The sequence below is a fragment of the Salmo trutta genome, chromosome 12, assembly GCF_901001165.1.
Source record: "Salmo trutta chromosome 12, fSalTru1.1, whole genome shotgun sequence".
NCBI classification, from domain to species: domain Eukaryota; kingdom Metazoa; phylum Chordata; class Actinopteri; order Salmoniformes; family Salmonidae; genus Salmo; species Salmo trutta.
This window is the reverse complement of record NC_042968.1, coordinates 68,451,051-68,474,472: the sequence shown is the minus strand read 5'-3', so window position 1 is coordinate 68,474,472 and position 23,422 is coordinate 68,451,051. Positions and strand designations below refer to the sequence as shown.

Below are 23,422 nucleotides of genomic sequence, written 5' to 3'. Positions count from 1 at the left end.
TAATTATATGAACATATAAGCTTGAAATACTCACCGGGTTGGTGCTAAGTGAGTTTTCAAAAGTTGTGGTTCGGGTACAGAGTTTATACATCCATATAAGCTGTCCAGTAAGTAAATCATAGTCCACTGGGCACAGTGGAGCAAGCCATCCTTTAGCACTCCGGTAACACTATTTGAGTCTCTGGGCCAATTGTAACTCAACTAAGACAGACTTTTGTGACATTTTCTAGTAGCAGTCGTAGTGTTTCTCTAGCAATTTTCCCGTAAGCCGCTATTTCACATAGGCTCTAATTCAATATGGTGAGGGTTTCTCACTCCTTTGCCTGGGTTGGCTTTGGGAATGTGAAGGAGAGGGAGGGGATAAACATCACAAGCTCCTTGTGCTCCTATCTCTTGTCCCAGATAGCTGCACCGTACCAGACCAGCCCACTGATCACCATGGTGACGTTGAGTAAAGGTTATTCATTCCACTTTACTGAGACACACATTAAACTGTCCAGGCTCCTTTATTTGTATGTCCCGTCTGCTGTCCCTTTAACTTTTTCTTCTAGTTTATTCGCACAGCTGCCAATGGAAGTAAAGATCTAATTTTACAAGCTCCACAATAAATTCCCATCTATTATTTCCTGAGCCTAACCCTCATATGCAGCACCTTCGAATTGCCTCTGTCACACTGTTATTGTATCAGGCTAAATGAACACGCAGACCATTTCCTCAATATCTAAATGAACAACCAACAAACATTTTTGAGGTGTCAAACCATGAGGGCACCTTAAACTCCCACAACAGTCATACATCCATGGGAAACATTTTATTCTTTTATTTGATCATTTTACAGTGAAACGAGATAGCTAGTTATCCCCAACTGTACTCCTCTTCACATACTGTAGCTTTTCACTCTGTGATTAATGCTTTCATTCTGTAAAAAAAAAAAAGTAGAATCATTTTTTACACCCAACAGTCAACTCTCCCTACCTCTAAACTCCCCCCATCTCTATGACAAAGGTAACGGTGGGGTGTGTTAAAACAATTCAGTGCACAGTGTTATGAACCAGTCCACATAAACTACCAATGTGTGCTGCATGTATTATGTCGGTCTGCTTGGTACATGCATTATCTGTGAGCGTGTCAGGATTCCTCATCGCCACCTAAGACACAACAGGAAGACAAAACTTTGAGCAGGTGTTCATCCATCACTCTTAGGGAGTGATCATTGGGCATTAAAAAAAACTATGGAATTGAATTCGGGCCATTTCATACAATCCCAAGACCCGAACTGTCCAAAGGCCAACCTGGGTTTCCCAAGTTCTCCCCAGTATATCCCTTGAACATTAGTGACAGGGACTGTGTTTGTGGGCATCTGGAAAGGCAACCGACCAATCGCAGATTCATTCAGGGATGTTTAACACAGGAAAGTAACAATGCCTGATCAAGCCCAAAGTTGATGACCCCTTCACAAACCTCCCAACAAAGAGGGACACTTTATATATATATATATATACACACACACACACAGAACAAAACACCCCCCCCCCCAATGTTCAGCACTTCATCCATGTCCGTCAGTCCAAAATGGCAGCACACACAACACTGCTAGTGCGAAACAGCAAAGTAAATCTATCTGCTGTATGTTGGTCTTAGAGCATAACAAGGAGATGACTGAGTGTGTGCAGCAGAGGTCCAACAAGTAGTACAGTGAAAAGGTCCATGTCCCATTGTACCAGGTGAGCAGCAGGTACTGTCCTCCCTAGATCCCTGTACACGGCATTACAGGTTGGTGGGTGGCAGGAAGGAGAAAGCTGATGACGACAACTGTCGATAATCAATTGCTGTCCAAAAGAAGCAATTTATCCCTGTGACATCATCTTACTCAAACATACAAATCCATAGCAGCAGGTAGAGCTCGAGGAGGATCTCCCTCTCCGAAAATAATGATATATACACTTCCCCACCATCCCCATTTACATATAAAGAAACCCTACCAACCAACATTGTCCTCTCATCATTCTCTGTTGGCAGATTTTTTTTCTTTGCACTTCATTCCCAATCTTCCCCTATCCTGGTAGTTGATCCAGAGATCATCGCTCTGGTTCAGACTCCAGGGCCAGGACTCTTTTGCGCTCGCGGCACTGCTTCTTGTGGGCGGGCCAGTCCCTTTGCTGGCATTGAGAGCCACAGTAGCGAGCCACCTGACAGCGACCACAGATGTTGAACTCTCTAAGCTGTGGACAGATGGAGACAAAAATCAGACTGGTGGAAAGACACCTATATGGGTTTTGTGACACTGTTCTGAGACTACCATATTAAAACACCTAAAAATAGCAACAATATCTATGTCAGCCTCGGAAGTAAATGGGATCACAGAAATCCTCAACGCCATGTACTTCAATACTCCCTTGCTTACAGTGAAAGTATATGGAGTGTGAAAACAACTGAAGGTAACTGACTATATGATGGTAGCAGTACGTACTCTCCTCTCGATGAGCGAGCAGGGTGGGTAGTGACACTCGTAGTAAGTACAGGAGCACTCCTCCTCCTCCACCAGCTCTCCGTTAGCGTTGTAGTAGCGGGTACGACTGAGCTCCAGGTACTGCTCCTCTACGGGGTCAGCTGGTACCTGCTGGATGGCCAGCCAGTACAGAGACTGCTCTCTACAGGGGGAGAAATAAAGACCATTAACATACCTTTATGACAACTGAAACATTTAACGCACAAGTCATACTGAGCTAAGTCTGAATATCCTCGTCTTTCCTCAGTAAAGACGCTGGATTTTCCTCAGTAAAGACGTTGGATTTTCCTCAGTAAAGACGTTGGATTTTCCTCAGTAAAGACGTTGGATTTTCCTCAGTAAAGACGGATTTTCCTCAGTAAAGAAGTGATGAATGCTCGGAGAGCTGAATGTAGCTCTAGTAATTGTAGTGGAGAAGTGCACAGCTGTAATACCTTTGTTTGCTGGAGATTTCCTCTGGTTTGGGGCTCCAGCCCAGGGGGACCAGTCGCAGGTTGTCCAGACGGTTATCCACTGTGACAGAGTTGATGTGGACAACTTGGAAGCTGGGAGCTATGCCTCCTCTGTGCTTCTCCCTGGAGAAACATTGAAATCGCCTTATGACCAGTCTGCCAGCATCACACACAATATGAACAATGGAGTTTGTTTGATAAAAGGCAAAAAGCTGCCCTTACCAACAGACTACGATGATGTATTCAGGAGCAGATTGTGGATGGGACATCAACTCACCAGAGCAGCTCGTGCAGTGGCCTGCCAGCCCAGCGCCCTTTGCCAATGTCGAAGGCATAAGCAAAGATCTTTGCCCCATTGCCGTCTGCATCGACATCCATGCGTGCCTGAAAAAATAATGGTGTGACATTTTTACATCCCAGACCATTTCCTCAAGAAAAGTCCAGTTGTTCTTTTGTTTTGTTTACTGGGGCCAGTCTAGTGTGGGAATGGTCTTTGACTAGAATGACCCTCCCCACACCCTCCTCGTAAATCCCCACACTCTTACCTCAAAGGCATAGTTCTCCACCAATGGTATGTCCTGTTCATCGATCAGTGTGTACTTTGTCTGCAAAAGAAAGGACAGATAATGCCACCTGGAATGTGGGTTAACACTATTATTGTGTAGTGTAAAGGTCACTACAGTGAGGTGTGACACGACACTGAATCATGTGACGGTATGAGGGCGTGAACGTTATTTATAATAAAAGGGTTAAATGGAGAAAATTGGACTTCATTGAAATGAAATTGGATGGCCCTTTTACCTCAACCTTCACTTTGATAGGGCTGCGGGCCAGACCACCGTGGACAAGAGTAGGGCTGGAAAGATATCCTTGATAGTAAAAGTCTTCAGACCCCTCGACTTTTTCCACATTTTGTTGCGTTGTCTTAATCAAAAATTATTTATTTTCCTCAAATCTACACACAGTACCCCATAATGAAGCGTAATGAAAGCGAAAACAGGTTTTTATAAATATTTGCAGTTATTACAAATCAAGAACAGAAATACCTTATTTACATAAGTCTACAGATCCTTTGCTGTGAGACTCGAAATTGAGCTCAGGTGCATCCTGTTTCCATTGATCATCCTTGAGATGCCCACCTGTGGTAAATTCAATTGATTGGACATGATTTGGAAAGGCACACACCTGTCTATATAAGGTTCCACAGTTGACAGTGCATGTCAGAGCAAAAACCAAGCCATGAGGTCAAAGGAATTGTCCGTAGAGCTCCGAGACAAGATTGTGTTGATGCACAGATCTGGGGAAGTGTACCAAAAAATGTCTGCTGCATTGAAGGTCCCCAAGAACACAGTGGCCTCAATCATTCTTAAATTGAAGTTTGGAACCTGAAGGACACTCAGACCATGAGAAACAAGATTCTCTGGTCTGATGAATACCAAGCGTCACATCTGGAGGAAACCTGGCAACATACCTAGGGTGAAGCATGGTGGTGGCAGCATTATGCTGTGGGGATGTTTTTCAGCAGCAGGGACTGGGAGACTAGTCAGGATCGAGGGAAAGATGAACATCACAAAGTATAGAGAAATCCTTGATGAAATCCTGTTCCAAGGAGCTCAGGACCTCAGACTGGGGCGAAGGTTCACCTTCCAACAGGACAACGACCCTAAGTACACAGCCAAGACAACGCAGGAGTGGCTTTCGGGACAAGTCTCTGAATGTTCCTGAATGGCCCAGCCAGAGCCCGGACTTGAACCTGATCGAACATCTCTGGAGAGACTTGAAAATAGCTGTGCAGCGACGTTCCCCATCCAACCTGACATAGCTTGAGAGGATCTGCAGAGAAGAATAGGAGAAAACTCCCCAAATACAGGTGTGCCAAGCTTGTAACGTTATACCCAAGAACACTCGAGGCTGTAATCGCTGCCAAAAGTGCTTCAACAAAGTACTGAGTAAAGGGTCTGAATACTAATGTAAATGGATGTTTATTTTATACATTTGCACAAACAAAATTTTTTAAAGTTTTTGCTTTGTCATTATGGGGTATTGTGTGTAGATTGCGGGGGGGGGGGAGCAATTTAATCCATTTTAGAATAAAGCGGTAATGTAACACAATGTGGAAAAAGTCAATGGGTCTGAATATTTTCCAAATGCACTGTAAATGTCATGCAATTCTACAATTTTTAAATACCGCACAAATTACCAGAATTACTGGCTAAGAATGGACATAGATAAACACATAGGCTTATCATATTTCTCCAATGCCAAATCAGTGTGTCTTGTTTGCAACAAAACTGTCCCCGTTTGCAAATAATGAAATTTGAGACGTCATTAGGAATCTGGGCATGGTACTTTCAAAAGTTAGGTCTACCTTTCCACCCCAGACAGAGGCCTACCAAGGCAGAACAATGTAAGCTTTAACTGCTGGCTACTCTTCTTCCGTGAATTAACCCAACGAGAGGTTACAAGTGTTAAAAAAAAGTTTATCAGCAAGAGCAGAGCATGCTGGGGCTCAAGGTTGGAACATCCATTGCATGTGTAATGCAGCCTTGTTTTATTTATTCCTTCACCATCCCAGCAGCTATCATAGAAATATAACTTTTCTCTGTGCTTCTCTGAGCATGCATTTCATAGCCTAGAACTAGACCACACTAAATAGCCTATAGGCCTGCTGTTAAGTTCAAACCCAGACTAATTTAGAGGGTATGCCATAGGACTACCTATTTTTACCAATGACCTGCCACTGGCATTAGACAAAGCATGTGTGTCCATGTATGCTGATGATTCAACCATGTACGCATCAGCAACCACAGCTAATGAAGTCACTGAAACCCCTAAGAGTCGCAGTCTGTTTTGGAATGGGTGGCCAATAATAAACTGGTCCTGAACATCTCTAAAACTAAGAGCATTGTATTTGATACAAATCATTCCTTAAATTCTAGACCTTAGCTGAATCTGGTAATGAATGGATGAAAAAGGAGACTGACTTGCTGTTACCTTAGATTGTAAACTGTCATGGTCAAAACATATAGATTCAATGATTGTAAAGATGGGGAGAGGTCTGTCCGTAACACCACACTCCTGCAGGCTCTAGTTTTCTCATATCTTGATTATTGTCCAGTCGTATGGCCAAGTAGTGCAAGGAAAGTCCTAGTTAAGCTGCAGCCACCCTTTGCCTTGATGACAGCGTTGCACACTCTTGGCATTCCCTCAACCAGCTTCACCTGGAATCATTTTCCAACAGTCTTGAAGGAGTTCCCACATATGCTGAGCACTTGTTAGCTGCTTTTCCCTTTACTCTGCGGTCCAACTCATCCCAAACCATCTCAATTGGGTTGGCGTCGGGTGATTGTGGAGACCAGGTTATCTGATGCAGCACTTCATCACTCTCCTTCTTGGTAAAAAAAAAACCTTACACAGCCTGGAGGTGTTGGGTCATTGTCCTGTTGAAAAACAAATTATAGTCCCACTAAGCTCAAACTTGATGGGATGGTGTATTGCTGTAGAACGCTGTGGTAGCCATGCTGGTTAAGTGTGTCTTGAACTCTAAACAAATCAAGTGTCATCAGCAAAGCACCCCCAGACCATCACACCTCTTCCATGCTTCAGGGTGGGAACACCACATGCGGATATCATCGGTTCACCTACTCTGCATCTCACAAAGACACGGCGGTTGGAACCAAAATCAAACATTTGGAAAGGACAGATGTCCACCGGTCTAATGTGAATTGCTTGTGTTTCTTGGCACAAGTAAGTCTCTTCTTCTTATTGGTGTCCTTTAGTAGTGGTTTCTTTGCAGCAATTCAACCGTGAAGGCCTGATTCACAGTCTCCTCTGAACAGTTGATGTTGAGATGTGTCTGTTACTTGAACATTGAAGCATTTATTTGGGCTGCAATTTCTGAGGCTGGTAACTAATGAACTTATCCTCTGCAGCAGAGGTAACTCTGGGTCTTCCTTTCCTGTGGCAATCCTCACGAGAGCCAGTAATCATAGCCCTTGATGGTTTTTGCGACTGCACTTGAAGAAACTTTAAAAGTTCTTGACATTTTCCGGATTGACGGACCTTCATGTCTTAACGTAATGATTGACTGTCGTTTCTCTTTGCTTATTTGAGCTGTAATATTGCCATAATATGGACTTGGTCTTTTACCAAATAGGGCTATCTTCTGTATACCACCCCTACCTTGACACAACACAACCGATTGGCTCAAACGCATTAAGGAAAGAAATTCCACATATTAACTTTTAACATGGCACACCTGTTAATTGAAATGCATTCCAGGTGACAACTTCATGAAGCTGGTTGAGAGAATGCAAAGAGTGTGCGAAGCGGTCATCAAGGCAATGGGTGGCTACTTTGAAGAATCGAAAATCGAAAATATATTTTGATTTGTTTAAAACTTTTTTGGTTACTACATGACACCATGTGTTATTTCACAGTGTTGATGTCGTCCCTATTATTCTACAATGTAGAAAATAGCAACAACAAACAAAAAAACCTGGAATGAGTAGGTGTCCAAACTTTTGATATTATATATATTCTTTCTCTCTCAATCATTATACATTTGGTTAACCTTAAAACTAAATGAAAATGATTAAAATATAAAAAGACAAAATTCAATTAGAGTGTCCTTAGATTGTGGGAAAAGGCCGCCCTTGATTCGGAATTATTCAAGTGCGGCCTTTCGAGCTGTCATGTTACCGAATGCTTCAAACAAAGCATTCAAGGGTCACTTAATGAGTTTTGTTTCCTGATTCAAAGGGAATACCCTGCCATTTCCCTCAGAGGATTAAAACTCATGGTACCCTTTGCCAGCGCATCTCTTTGTGAAGCTGGATTCAGCAGTGCTCTCATCTGCATTAAAACCAAATATCGATCCAGGTTCGATTTGACAGCAGAGATGAGGTGTGCACTGTTGACCACACCCACTAACTTTGAGAAGCTGACAACATGCATCATGCACACCCATCTCATTAGTGGTGGTGAGATATGAGACATTATGTAATTGACTGTCATAGCCCCACATTAAAAGTACGTGATTGTGAGCTGAGAAGACAATCAGAATTACTGCTAGAATGTTTTGCAATTGACTGCCATAGCCACAAATAAAAAAAGTTAACATTGGCTATTAATTATAACAAAAAATTCACATGGATATTACACGCCCAGCAGAGAATGAGGGGCGGCATCTGGCACACATCAATATGTAGCAACTATATATAGATACAAAATATCTAAATTTCATTAATTACAGGACCCTCCCCTGGACTATATATATATATATTTTTTTTTTAAATACTACACCCTCCCTTTGCCTTAAAAAGCACAAGGCAGGTAGCCTTGTGGTTAGAGAGTTGGGCCAGTAACAGAAAGGTTGATGGATCGAATCCCCGAGCTGACAAGGTACAAATCTGTCGTTCTGCCCCTGAACAAGGCTGTTCCTTGGCCGTCATTGTAATAAGAATTTGTTCTTCGCTGACTTGCCTAGTAAAATAAAACAAATTAAATAATGACCCTTCCCCATTTTCCTTCAGGTAACCATTCTCTAAGTGTCAACCCATCCCCATTTAAGACCACGAGTCAAGTTAGATTTGCTTTGATTAAGTTAGCAATCACGAAACAAGCATTTAGGGAAGGCATAGCAGTGGCATGCAACAGCACCGCATTGTGGTGTTGACTAATGTTCCTGGGGGTCACTCCATAACACGTGATATGTCCAAGTGGTTCTCATTTATAAGTGACACACCCATTTCAATGTTCACCAACTGCCCTCGGTGCTAAAACTATGGCTAAAAGCAAGAGGGCCCCTAAATGTTCAAGTCACCGTTTCAATTCGTCAGGTAAAAGTAGATAATGACGTAGCTACTGTCGCTAGCCTAAATAAAACGTTAGCTAGCTAGGAAAAAAACACGAACGTTAGCTAGCTAGCCCTAGTAACATTACATGTCAACAATGATGACACATAGAATTTGTATCAGCCGTCAAGTTTTAAGATAAAAAATAAGCTAGTTTAAAAATACCGTTGTCGGCTAAAATATGCCGGTTCTCAATCACGTTGCAAGGGGTTCCTGGATGGAGCGTGGCAATGCAATGGCTTCCTCATTAAGACTAGAGCCTTGGCATAACTATCTATACCAGTTAACTAGCATACATTACAATTGCTTTACCATTAAAGTGTGCATTTAGATATTTTAACTTTCAACATTCACCAAAGACATCGTTGTTTCCAGAAATTAACTAGCTACGAACGTCGGTGAAATGTAGCTAGCTAGCTATTAGTAATTGGCTTGAGCTGGGCGGCTTCGTGAGAAAACGAATTTAGCGAAACATTTGGGCCACCTTAAGTTAGCTAGATAGCGAACTTATGCATGCTTCTTTTCCGACAGGTATTCCAAATTAAAACCTTTTCAATGCCATCACCTATCTCAACGAGCCATTTTGTACGCGCTTTTTGTGATCCCCTCCCCTTCTTGTCGCACATGGCAGCCCTCGGATCCAGCTCACCTTCCCGGCCACACGGCCAAGTCGAACAATCCCAAGCTTGAAATCCGACATTGGAAGACCAGCCGATCAATGGGCAAAATATGAGGCGATCTACACGTTTAAAACTCGTCAGGGCGACCCCCCAGCCCCGATGTACCGCCAGTTAAGTTAAACAGGGTCAATCGTTGCCCGATTCTGGTCCTCCCCACCCGCTAACAAATCTCCATGACACGCCGCTGGATTTTGGGGAGGGACAAAGAGCCTAAAACATTTTCAACCAATGAGAATAGAGCTTTGAAAACCTTTGGTCCAATCAAAAAAATCGTAACATAATTCGCTTTCTTGTAATTCTCTTGACGTCCTATCCGACTCGCCAATCAAGACGGGGATTTCTTTGGAGCGACACCCAAGCGCCATCACATTAACGTCTGTGCTATTTGGGATCCTTTGGACGTCCATGCCCTAAACCTTAGCAACCATAACTCTTACCTAACATTAGCCATGCCAGTTAACTAATGTACATTACAATAATAAGGATCCCGGATAGCACTGACCATTACATTTCCATAGAGGACCACAGTGAGTCTTAATATCCATAACACCTAGCGGTCAAACAATGAAATGGTTCCAATTGTTTTTCCACCATATTTTTATAAACTTCAAATAAGAGCTATGTTTCGTATAGACTTACACTGGCGTGACAAGGTTACTTACCAAGATATTTGCGTATATTTACCCCCAAAAATGAAATAATGTGGCTATCATAAAGAACTTCAAATGCCCGGATGAACTGGACAAGACTGCCAAATCGAGGCAAAGGTAAGAATCTCTGAAATTGGCAAAATTTCTTTAAATTGACAATTCTGTTTACTGTCTTGTGCAAGATCACAGTTGACACAATACCTGTTTGCAAAAGTTCAGCTAGAGATGAGATGCAGGGATTTGTAATCTTACGTCTACTTTTATGCTAATTACAATTTTTGTATCTGAGAGTAAATAGAGCCGACTATATAATAAAAGTCACCTTGTCAGAGAGAGATTTACATGGTTATCAAAACGTCATGCCAGGGTAAGCCTACACAAAACACAGCCCTTAATTTAAGTGTTTCTAAAATTCCCTATGGGAAGACTAATTGGAACGATTTCCCTGTTTGACAGCTAGGTTTTATGGGTATTATGACACCTCCATTGTGGGGCTCTATTGCTTCTTCCTCTGTACTGGGGTGTTCAAGACAACTGGGAACTCGGAAAAAACGAGATCAGACTGAGAATAATCGTGACGTCAGTGGTCTTCAGCTCGGAGAAGACTGATCTCTGGGTAGGATGATGTCAGAGTTTCTGACTTGTATTTCCCGAGTTGGATGACAGTTCAAACCGATTTTTCCCAGTCGGAGCTCTTTTTAAAAAAATATGTAATTTTTTTTAAATCTTTATTTTATTTATATTTTTGTATTTTTTTTCAGGGGATGGATCAGCTTTAATATTGCGGATATATTGTTGCTTCCATCAATGTAATTGTCTGCATCATTTACAATCCCCCATATATCTATATAAATACCCCAAATATATCTATATATATACCCAATACATATATACACACACACACGCACACACACATAGATAGATAGATAGAGAGAGAGAGAGAGAAAATTGGGGGAGAGATGGTAGGGTTTGCGGGGAATAATAAAGGAAAATGGAACATATATTCTAAAAAGTTGTGTGTGTGTGTGTGTGTGTGTGTGTGTGTGTGTGTGTGTGTGTGTGTGTATATATATATATATATATATATATATATATATATATATATACACACACACACACATAAATATACATGTCTTTTTAGAATATATTTTCCTTTATTATTCCCCGCAAACTCTACCATCTCTCCCCCAATTGGTGTAAACTAATAAACAATAACACTTAAGCTTCTACTTCCAGCGTATACATACTATATACATTTTACAGACACAATCTATTTTACAATGGTTATATTTTGTTTGTTTTTAGTCCTGGCCTTCCTCTATTTCTGATGTCCATCCAGTTTGATTTCTATTTGTCATATATTTGTAACTGTGCTATTTCACAAAAGTTCTGAACCTATATATATTTTACACACCCTGTATGTTTTACATTTGTTATCTTGTTGTTATTAGTCCCACCCTTCAGCTCCATTCATCTACCTCTTAACACCATCCATATTGGATTTCTATTTGCCATATATTTTTAAACTGTGCTGTGATGCGTCACAAAAGTACTGAACCTTTCTATTCTCATAGTTTCTACAGATTGTAAATTAAAGATAATAATTTTAGCAAAAAATGTTATTATATTATTGATCGATTGACTATGACTTTTCAAATCACCCAGTATTGCTATCTGCAGCGTTAGCTCTAGGTAAATGTTGTAATGTATATATGTGTCTATATATATATATATATATATATAATGTGTGTGTGTGTGTGCATATATATATATATATATATACACAGTTGAAGTCGGAAGTTTACAAACACTTAGGTTGGAGTCATTAAAACTCCTTTTTCAACCACTCCACAAATTTCTTGTTAACAATCTATAGTTTTGGCAAGTCGGTTAGGACATCTACTTTGTGCATGACACAAGTAATTTTTCCAACAATTGTTTACAGACAGATTATTTCACTTATAATTCACTGTATCACAATTCCAGTGGGTCAGAAGTTTACATACACTAAGTTGACTGCCTTTAAACAACTTGGAAAATTCCAGAAAATGGTGTCATGGCTTTAGAAGCTTCTGAAAGGCTAATTGATATCATTTGAGTCAATTGGAGGTGTACCTGTGGATGTATTTCAAGGCCTACCTTCAAACTCAGTGCCTCTTTGCTTGACATCATGGGAAAATCACAAGAAATCAGCCAAGACCTCAGAAAAAAATTGTAGAGCTCCGCGAGTTTGGTTCATCCTTGGGAGCAATTTCCAAACGCTTGAAGGTACCATGTTCATCTGTACAAACAATAGTACGCAAGTACAAACACCATGGGACCCAGGGGTGAAAATCTGATATCAACTTTGGAGGGGACAATTACATGAAATTTTCTCAAGAGCAATTCCTGAGGGGGACACCAAAAGTAGTGCTGTAACACATAGCCTACATTGTAATATGGTAAATGTATATTGAGGAACCAAAGAAATAAGGTGTTTGCCGTACTCCTAACTACCGGTACCCAAAACTACACAACTAATCACAACAGCAATACCATTGCCTTTAACAAATCTTAGTTCAGTCACCAGTTTAAGTTGAGAGTGGGGGTATCCATGGCATTTTCCAATTATGTTCCTATTTTACAAGTCAAAAAAATTGAGAACCTTTCATAATGTTGCCAAACAAAGACTCAACAAACTTACCTGAGACTCCCTGTCTCTGCCAGTCTGTCCCTGCATATCTGTCCCCAACTCTGCTGTCTGTGTGCCATCTTCCCTGTAGCTCAGTTGGTAGAGCATGGTGTTTGCAACGCCAGGGTTGTGGGTTCGATTCCCACGGGGGCCAGCACAGAAAAAAAACATTTATGAAATGTATGCATTCACTACTGTAAGTCGCTCTGGATAAGAGCGTCTGCTAAATGACTAAAATGTAAATGTAAATCTGTTGCCTGCTCTGCCTAATGACATCATTGTGAAACATTTCCATTAGAATTTCATTTCTTTCTTATGAACATTTTATTAACTAGTCTTTGAGATATTAGGCTACTAGGGTTCTTACTATGCGTTTTGGTGTATTGAAAAATACTCTGATGTCCGTCTTTTATTTTTATGCCATTTTTCTACCTGGCTGGCTACACACACAGTGTGTAGGTTATTTACAGTAGGAGATGGGCTTCTATCATCTTCAATCATTCTATTTGGGCTTCAATCTAAAAGGTAGCTAGCAAATGTGAAACGGATTAAAATGACAAGAGTTGACAGCTGTATGAGTTAACCATTTACACAACATATGCTGCAACCTTTTGTAATTTTAATAGTTTGTTTCATATTGGCTGGCTTCCAACAATAGCTGAATTTGCAAAGCTATCGAGCACCAATTCAGTTTCAGTGGTGTTTGCTATAATCTTTGCTACCCGGGTAAAATAAAGGTGAAATAAAATAAATAAATAAAAGTTCCCTTGCGACAATTTAGCTTTTGCAACGAGACCATTAAATATATTTAAGACAATGGTAGAAGAGAGTGTAGTTCTGTTCAGTTTGGATTTCAGTTTATCGCTAACCTTATCACAGGGACTTTGAAGCACTAACTTACATCATCTGCATGCTGATCTTGGAATAAATTGACGATAGCAAAGATTCCATCTTTGACAACGCCACATAAATGGAATAGGTACTAGCTAGCTTAATAGTTAATATTTGCGCGCTAGCTCTGCATATTCAGCTAGTGTGTGTGCGCGATTGACTGGATTAACCTCACGTCAGTTACGTGCATTGAGTGCCTTTCAGACAGTAGATACGACCTCTCTGTTACCTAGCAAGCTAAGGAACTGGCAGTGGATCAAACCATTGTGAGGCAAAGGGTGGGGGGGGTCGCAATCTTTTGAAACTTAAAAACGCGCTTTTAAGTGTCTATAATCAGCACAATTGCTTTCATTGCGTATTATTAATATTATTTAAATTACATAGTTATGTTTCAGTGATATATTGGGGGGGACAAATCATATTTTTCCCAGGATGGGGGGGTCGTGTCCCCCCGTCCCCCCGGGATTTCTGCCCCTGATGGGACCACGCAGCCGTCATACCGCTCAGGAAGGAGACGCGTTCTGTCTCCTAGAGATGAACGTACTTTGGTGCGAAAAGTGCAAATCAATCCCAGAACAACAGCAAAGGACCTTGTGAAGATGCTGGAGGAAACAGATGCAAAAGTATCTATATCCACAGTAAAACGAGTCCTATATCAACATAACATGAAAGGCCGCTCAGCAAGGAAGAAGCCACTGCTCCAAAACCGCCATAAAAAAGCCAGACTATGGTTTGCAACTGCACATGGGGACAAAGATCATACTTTTTGGAGAAATGTCCTCTGGTCTGATGAAACAAAAATAGAACTGTTTGGCCATAATGACCATCTTTATGTTTGGAGGAAAAAGGGGGAGGCTTGCAATCTGAAGAACACCATCCCAACCGTGAAGCACGGGGGTGGCAGCATCATGTTGTGGGGGTGCTTTGCTGCAGGAGGGAGTGGTGCACTTCACAAAATAGATGGCATCATGAGGCAGGAAAATTATGTGGATATATTGAAGCAACATCTCAAGACATCAGTCAGGAAGTTAAAGCTTGGTCGCAAATGGGTCTTCCAAATGGACAATGACCCCAAACATACTTCCAAAGTTGTGGCAAAATGGCTTAAGGACAACAAAGTCAAGGTATTGGAGTGGCCATCACAAAGCACTGACCTCAATCCTATAGAAAATGTGTGGGCAGAACTGAAAAAGCATGTGCGAGCAAGGAGGCCTACAAACCTGACTCAGTTACACCAGCTCTGTCAGGAGGAATGGGCCAAAATTCACCCAACTTATTGTGGGAAGCTTGTGGAAGGCTACCCGACACGTTTGACCCAAGTTAAACAATTTGAAGGTAATGCTACCAAATACTAATTGAGTGTATGTAAACTTCTGACCCACTGGGAATGTGACGAAAGAAATAAAAGCTGAAATAAATCATTCTCTCCACTATTATGACATTTCACATTCTTAAAATAAAGTGGTGATCCTAACTGACCTAAAACAGGGAATGTTTACTAGGATTAAATGTCAGGAATTGTGAAAAACGGAGTTTAAATGTATTTGGCTAAGGTGTATGTAAACTTCCGACTTCAACTCTATATATATATATGTGTGTGTGTATATGTATATATTTATATTCCGGTCTCTGACATTGCTCGTTCTGATATTTCTGAATTAATACATTTTTCAGGATTATGTCTGTATTGTTTATATATATTTTTATAATGCTAGGTATTACTGCACTGTTGGAGATAGAAACACAACCATTTCGCTGCACCTGTAAATCTGTGTGCGCAACCAATAAACTTTGATTTTATTATTTATAAAGTCGTTTTTATCCTATTTTGCCTAACCGCCACCATGGGCTATGCTACATGTTAAAATGTTTGTGTTGCTTTTTTTACTGCAAATATTTGTATCCCCTTTTCCCTTTTTGTGTATTTTTTCTGTCAAGGGAAATATACATTTGATATTTAATTTATTTAGGCCTAATTAAAATTAGCCAAAAGTGCCAGTACGGTGCATTCGGAAAGTATTCTGATGCCTTGACTTTTTCCAAATGTTGTTTCGTTACAGCCTTATTCAAAAATTGATTACATTGTTTTTCCCCCTCATCAATCTACACACAATATCCCATAATGACAAAGCAAAAACAGGTTTTTAGAAATTTTGTTTTTATGTAAATATCACATTTACATAAGTATTCAGACCCTTTACTCAGTACTTTGTTGAAGCACCTTTGGCAGTGTTTACAGCCTAGAGTCTTCTTGGGTATGACCCTACAAGCTTGGCACAGCGGTATTTGGGGAGTTTTTCCCATTCTTCTCTGCAGATCCTCTCAAACTCTGTCAGGTTGGATGGGGAGCATTGTTGCACAGCTATTTTCAAGTCTCTCCAGAGATGTTAGATCGGGTTCAAGTCCGGGCTCTGTCTGGGCCACTCAAGGACATTCAGAGACTTGTCCCAAAGCCACTCCTGCGTTGTCTTGGCTGTGTGCTTAGGGTCGTTGTCCTGATGGAAAGTGAACCTTCACCCCAGTCTGAGGTCCCTTTGTACTTTGCTCCGTTCATCTTTCCCTCAATCCTGACTAGTCTCCACATCCCTGCCTCTGAAAAACATCCCCACTGCACGAAGCTGCCAGGTTTCCTCCAGACGTGACGCTTGGCATTCAATCTCATGGTCTGAGAGTAATTTAGGTGTCTTTTGGCCAACTCCAAGGGGGCTCCTTTTACTGAGGAGTGACTTCCGTCTGGCCACTCTACCATACAGGCCTGATTGGTGGAGTGCTGCAGAGATGGTTGTCCTTCTGGAAGGTTCTCCCATCTCCACAGAGTAACTCTGGAGCTCAGTCAGAGGGACCATTGGGTTCTTGGTCACCTCCCTGACCAAGACCCTTCTCCCCCGATTGCTCAGTTTGGCTGGGCGGCCAGCTCTAGGAAGAGTCTTGGTGGGACCTTATATAGACAGGTGTGTTCCAAATCATGTCCAATCATTTTTATTTACGACAGGTGGACTCCAATCAAGTTGTAGAAACATCTCAAGGATGATCAATGGAAACAGGATGCACCTGAGCTCAATTTCGAGTCTCATAGCAAAGGGTCTGAATACATATGTAAATAAGGTATTTATGTTTTTAATTTTTTATAAATTAGCAAAAATTTCAAAAAAACTGTTTTGGCTTTGTCATTATGGGGTATTGTGTGTAGGTCGATGAGAGAAAAAATGATTTAATCCATTTTGAAATTAGGCTGTAAGATAACAAAATGTGGGGAAAGGGAAGGAGTCTGAATACTTTCCGATTGCACTGTATATACGCCAACAAATTAACATTACTGTGGGGTTTTCACAAAGGGATTTACCTCCAATATCATCAGTCATGTGCATATGTCTCAAAAAATTGGCATCATTGTCATATAGGCCTATAGACTATATTTCAGCCTAACCAATAGGCTAAATGTATCCTACATTTTAAAATCCTGTAGTCAAATATATTGCCCCAACTATGGTTAACCTATTTAGCCTATTCTAAACTATAATACATTTAGCCTAAAATTAGACTAGAAAGGGTCATTGATGATTGAGGATGTTACAGGTCAAATGACAATATGGAAACACTGTGTCATCTTACAGGCGAAGAGGTAAAAACAATGGTAGGCTATAACAAGTGCACGGGAACCAAAAACCTTATCATTGAAACGGCCTTGTTGCTGTAGTTCCTAAACTTGCTTTTCAGCTCTGACCTCTAGTGTCGGTGTTACTTCCGTGTTCATACCTTGATACACCTGTGTTATAGGTGCGGTAGATAGTGATACTTAAGCCACCTGCAACGTTCTATTGCTATTACACTTGTAGACTATTTTACGTATCATGAGCGCCGAGCCAGGATCATGTCATTCAACACCTGGGTGCTCTTTACAGGACGACCGAGACACTGAAGTAGAAGTTACAGAAAGTTCGAGAAACTTGAATATGGATTTACAACAGCCCATTTTCTCCGCGTTGAATGTACTCCGGGATGAAATTCGATCGGCGAAAGAGGACTCCGGGTTGTCTGGAAAGGCTGCGGTGACCTCCTCCGACTCGGAATCGGGTATATTCTCCGGTGAATCGGAACTTTGCGTGGAACATGAATCAGAGCTGGACTGGTTCTGCTGCTCCGAGCAGAAACTCATATGCTCGCACTGCACCATAGTGGGATCCTGCCAGGGACACACGGTGACAGCCCTGGCCAACAGAGTGACAGCAGTCAGGGTGAGTGCCCCGACTTTTCCTGAAAGGAAATTATCTCTTGTATAGCACTATATTAGAATATACCACCTATAGGCTCAGTAATACCAACTCATTTTTGAGCAGTTACAAGCTGCTGCTTGTGTGTCATATGGACCTTTGTCACAGTGGATGGGGCATGGGGCCAGGAGACTGTTGACCTACAGTTAGGAGTTAGAATTGACCAGGCAAACTGAGTTTACCTTAGGTCACCTGGAGTACTACAGTACAAAGGGCCAGCTGGTTTGTGTTAGGAAAGTGTGTGTTCACATGCCTGGTGGGTGTGTAGGGTGTGCCACACTTTCTTGACACCACACTGAGGAGTTTCCCCTGTTGATTTCTCATGGAATGTGAGGAGACAGGAATTTCAAGCTGTTGGGAAGATACGGGAAGCCTTTACGTAAATAGTGTCCATATAAGCAGCATAAATTGTCATCAGTGCTCTTCCAAGTTATTATTATTTCAGGATACACAATGACATGTTGGTGATGGCAGTTCGACACTACAGGAATAGGCCCGCCTTTTGAAACTGTACCTGATCAACTCTGTGGTTTTCAAGTCCAACACTGCTCTTCTTCATGCCAGTCACTGTGAGTGTTGTCCTGAACAGAACCAGCTGGTTGACGTGTGTGAGAAAATGCAGCTGCAGGCCCGGCGCATCGAGCACTTTATCAACAAAACTCTGACTGCCAAAGAGCGGGCACTGCAGGTGAGCACCCAGGCTCTGTGACACACACTCAGTCCCTTATGTGCTCTCACTCCGCACAGCCTTGGAATCACAAGCTCTACACACAGATATGTAATGGATTCCATCATATGTCTTTTTGCTGTGACTCTTGCCCCCTCTGCCGTGTGTCCATGCAGGTGGAGGCGAGCGGGGCTCGGGAGCGAGTGGTGGCACAGGTCAGTGTGGTGAGGGAGGCGGTGGAGGAGGAGGAACAGCGGCTGCTAGAAGCGGTGCAGAGGGAGGAGGAGAGGGTGGAGCAGTGCCTCCTCACTCAGAGAGCCCACTGGGGCCAGGCCCTAGCTATGCTCACACAGACACGCACACGCCTGGTGCACACTCTCACAAACACACCGGACTTACAGCTGGCGGTGAGTAGGGGAAAGATGATGGCCACAGGGAGGGACAGAGGATGGGAAGTTGGAGAATACAGTGGTGGAAAGAAGAAGAATGAATAGAGAGAGGGTCGAACAAGACTGAATGGGATGGTGCAAATGATGATGATGATGATGATTAACCCTAACCCTAACTTCATGTCCACACCCTGGCTCAACCCTAATCCTAACTTCATGTCCACACCCTGGCTCAACCCTAACTTTATGTCCACACCCTGGCTCAACCCTAACCCTAACTTCATGTCCACACCCTGGCTCAACCCTAACCCTAACTTCATGTCCACACCCTGGCTCAACCCTAACCCTAACTTCATGTCCACACCCTGGCTCAACCCTAATCCTAACTTCATGTCCACACCCTGGCTCAACCCTAATCCTAACTTCATGTCCACACCCTGGCTCAACCCTAATCCTAACTTCATGTCCACACCCTGGCTCAACCCTAACTTCATGTCCACACCCTGGCTCAACCCTAACCCTAACTTCATGTCCACACCCTGGCTCAACCCTAACCCTAACTTCATGTCCACACCCTGGCTCAACCCTAATCCTAACTTCATGTCCACACCCTGGCTCAACCCTAACCCTAACTTCATGTCCACACCCTGGCTCAACCCTAATCCTAACTTCATGTCCATACCCTGGCTCAACCCTAATCCTAACTTCATGTCCACACCCTGGCTCAACCCTAACCCTAACTTCATGTCCACACCCTGGCTCAACCCTAATCCTAACTTCATGTCCACACCCTGGCTCAACCCTAACCCTAACTTCATGTCCACACCCTGGCTCAACCCTAACTTCATGTCCACACCCTGGCTCAACCCTAACCCTAACTTCATGTCCACACCCTGGCTCAACCCTAATCCTAACTTCATGTCCACACCCTGGCTCAACCCTAACCCTAACTTCATGTCCACACCCTGGCTCAACCCTAATCCTAACTTCATGTCCATACCCTGGCTCAACCCTAATCCTAACTTCATGTCCACACCCTGGCTCAACCCTAACCCTAACTTCATGTCCACACCCTGGCTCAACCCTAACCCTAACTTCATGTCCACACCCTGGCTCAACCCTAATCCTAACTTCATGTCCACACCCTGGCTCAACCCTAATCCTAACTTCATGTCCACTCCCTGGCTCAACCCTAACCCTAACTTCATGTCCACTCCCTGGCTCAACCCTAACCCTAACTTCATGTCCACACCCTGGCTCAACCCTAACCCTAACTTCATGTCCACACCCTGGCTCAACCCTAACCCTAACTTCATGTCCACACCCTGGCTCAACCCTAACCCTAACTTCATGTCCACACCCTGGCTCAACCCTAACCCTAACTTCATGTCCACACCCTGGCTCAACCCTAACCCTAACTTCATGTCCACACCCTGGCTCAACCCTAACCCTAACTTCATGTCCACACCCTGGCTCAACCCTAACCCTAACTTCATGTCCACACCCTGGCTCAACCCTAACCCAAACTTCATGTCCACACCCTGGCTCAACCCTAACCCTAACTTCATGTCCACACCCTGGCTCAACCCTAACCCTAACTTCATGTCCACACCCTGGCTCAACCCTAACCCTAACTTCATGTCCACACCCTGGCTCAACCCTAACCCTAACTTCATGTCCACACCCTGGCTCAACCCTAACCCTAACTTCATGTCCACACCCTGGCTCAACCCTAACCCTAACTTCATGTCCACTCCCTGGCTCAACCCTAACCCTAACTTCATGTCCACTCCCTGGCTCAACCCTAACCCTAACTTCATGTCCACACCCTGGCTCAACCCTAACCCTAACTTCATGTCCACACCCTGGCTCAACCCTAACCCTAACTTCATGTCCACACCCTGGCTCAACCCTAACCCTAACTTCATGTCCACACCCTGGCTCAACCCTAACCCTAACTTCATGTCCACACCCTGGCTCAACCCTAACCCAAACTTCATGTCCACACCCTGGCTCAACCCTAACCCTAACTTCATGTCCACACCCTGGCTCAACCCTAACCCTAACTTCATGTCCACACCCTGGCTCAACCCTAACCCTAACTTCATGTCCACACCCTGGCTCAACCCTAACCCTAACTTCATGTCCACACCCTGGCTCAACCCTAATCCTAACTTCATGTCCACACCCTGGCTCAACCCTAACCCTAACTTCATGTCCACACCCTGGCTCAACCCTAACTTCATGTCCACACCCTGGCTCAACCCTAACCCAAACTTCATGTCCACACCCTGGCTCAACCCTAACCCAAACTTCATGTCCACACCCTGGCTCAACCCTAACCCTAACAATAACCCTGATAATTATAATGATGATCATCAACGCTAACTAAGTATCATCATCATAGCCATAACCCTAACACTAGGTTCATGTCCACACCACGCACAACCCTAACCCTAGCCCTGATCATTCTGCTGATGATGATGTAATTAAGATCAATTTCATTGCCAGAAATTATTGTTGACTCTGTGTCCTGTGTTTTCAGACCTCTGGCCAAGAAATAGCTGACAGGTAAAAAAAATGTTTAATCCATTTTTAGTATTTTTTGCAAGTAGTAAGAACACATAGTTAAATAGTTCACCCACTGAAGCAATCCTGCCGGTGAAGTTGTTCATTAGCCAGATTCACATGAGCTCTCTCTTGTGTGTGGCGATCAGGGTTGAGGATGCAGAGGGGGTGGGTGAACCCTGTGACACTGACCGGCTCAACCTGAATGCAGGTTGCAGTGACAGCAAACTCATGAGGGGCCTGTGGGCCAGCGCCATACTGCTGGGGCCAATTGGTAACTAGTACTACTGCTTTTATCCATATCTCCATGATACAGGTCAGGACAACCTTGATTCGTTCAGGTTACAGTTGTTCCAAATCGTTGCTGTTATGCATTGTTGCCAGTTGTTCAGACACTATTACTATGTTATTAACAAAGCATAAGTGCTTAATTAAGGATGAATAATAATACATTCTTCTCTTCCCTCTCCCCTTTAGCTTATGGTTCAGCACATCTGACATTTGACGAGCGCACCGTCAGCTCCCTACTGTCCCTCTCAGAAGACCTTTACACTCTGACCTTCCTGCCTAAGAGGTCACGCCAGTCCCCGCCCTACGACCCGGCGCGCTTCGACAGCTGGCCCAATGCACTGGGCACCCTGTCAATCTCCTCCGGCACCCACAGCTGGGTGATGGACGTGGGTGAGAGCGGGGCCTTCAAGTTGGGGGTATGCTACACCAGTATGGGGCGTAAGGGCTCGGGCAACGACTCCCGCCTGGGCTACAATGGCCAGTCCTGGGTGCTCTCCAAATACGATGGGGACTTCTCCTTCTGCCATGCAGGGAAGAACACACCCCTGCATGTGGTCCACAAGCCCAAGAGTCTAGGGCTACTCCTGGATTGGCCTAGTCAGACCCTGGTATTTTATGACCCAGACTCCAGTGCCGTGTTGCACTCTGTCAGACACGCCTTCAGTGGCCCGCTGCTGCCTGCATTCGCCGTGGCTGACCGCAGTGTCACCATACTGCACTGACCTCTGACGTAACCGTCTGTACTGCCATTGATATAGAATTACGGATAACACTTTCATAAGACATATCTTATGAGTTGATAATATAACATTGTAAGGGCCTATTAATGCTTATAACAAGTAATAATGCATTATACCTCCTGATTAAATCTGACTGAATTACTAATATTTGTACCTAATTCTAATAGAATAGAATACTATCAAAGCTTCACAATGTATTTGAATGTAATCAAATTTCTGTCTACATTGATGAGGTATGCAGTCAGTTCTACTTTGTTGAGGAACACATTTCTAATTTATTATTTGTTTATCTGAAGTACTGCTTCTGTATAGGTTTCTGTAGATCAAATTATACAGTAGTCCTAATGTGTCCGTGATTCATTTGTTGTGAAGTCTGTCCCAAACTCTTCATTTAAGTTTTAGAAGTATGCTATTTATATTTATTGTACTTTTATGATCTGATAATCATTTTTGATAACTTAAGTGAAGTGAATGTTTTCTACCTTTTCGAGAGACACCTGTTTGCGGAACTGGTTGATCCAGAAGTTGCTCAGTGTGCTACCTGTCAAATGTATTAAAATATTTTTGATTGTCTGATATGCAATATATGCCTCTATTGAGTGAGTATGAACTCACATCCAGCTTTCCATCCATTCCTCAGTGGAAAGAAAATTAATGAAATGCCCGACGCAATACAGACAACACAATCTAAAAATTAACAGCAGGGGGCAATGTAGTGTTTTTTTCAATGGTGTCAAAAGTATAGCCTTTCTGCTAATGTAGGTTCAAGCTTTTACCTTTGCGTTCAC

General features: G+C 42.9%; 2 protein-coding genes across 3 annotated transcripts; one reads left to right on the top strand and one right to left on the bottom strand.

Annotated features, from left to right (window-relative positions):
- Positions 1-796: 796 nt before the first annotated feature.
- LOC115204056 (zinc finger MYND domain-containing protein 19) lies at positions 797-17,547 on the bottom strand. 2 transcript variants are annotated; one of them, XM_029769307.1, is made up of 6 exons: positions 17,465-17,547; positions 3,507-3,566; positions 3,239-3,345; positions 2,944-3,084; positions 2,471-2,651; positions 797-2,222 (listed from the first exon to the last, which is right to left on the bottom strand). In XM_029769307.1, the coding sequence occupies exons 3-6, from the start codon at positions 3,337-3,339 to the stop codon at positions 2,079-2,081; spliced, it is 567 nt and encodes a 188-aa protein (XP_029625167.1). In that variant the 5' UTR covers positions 3,340-3,345; positions 3,507-3,566; positions 17,465-17,547; the 3' UTR covers positions 797-2,078. The 2 variants fall into 2 exon arrangements, with proteins under 2 accessions (XP_029625167.1, XP_029625166.1); XM_029769306.1 differs by lacking the exon at positions 17,465-17,547 and adding an exon at positions 9,466-9,835.
- Positions 17,531-23,217, top strand: LOC115204055 (B box and SPRY domain-containing protein). The gene is made up of 6 exons (XM_029769305.1): positions 17,531-17,943; positions 18,569-18,667; positions 18,823-19,053; positions 21,581-21,606; positions 21,753-21,877; positions 22,081-23,217. The coding sequence occupies exons 1-6, from the start codon at positions 17,560-17,562 to the stop codon at positions 22,614-22,616; spliced, it is 1,401 nt and encodes a 466-aa protein (XP_029625165.1). The 5' UTR covers positions 17,531-17,559; the 3' UTR covers positions 22,617-23,217.
- Positions 23,218-23,422: the final 205 nt, after the last annotated feature.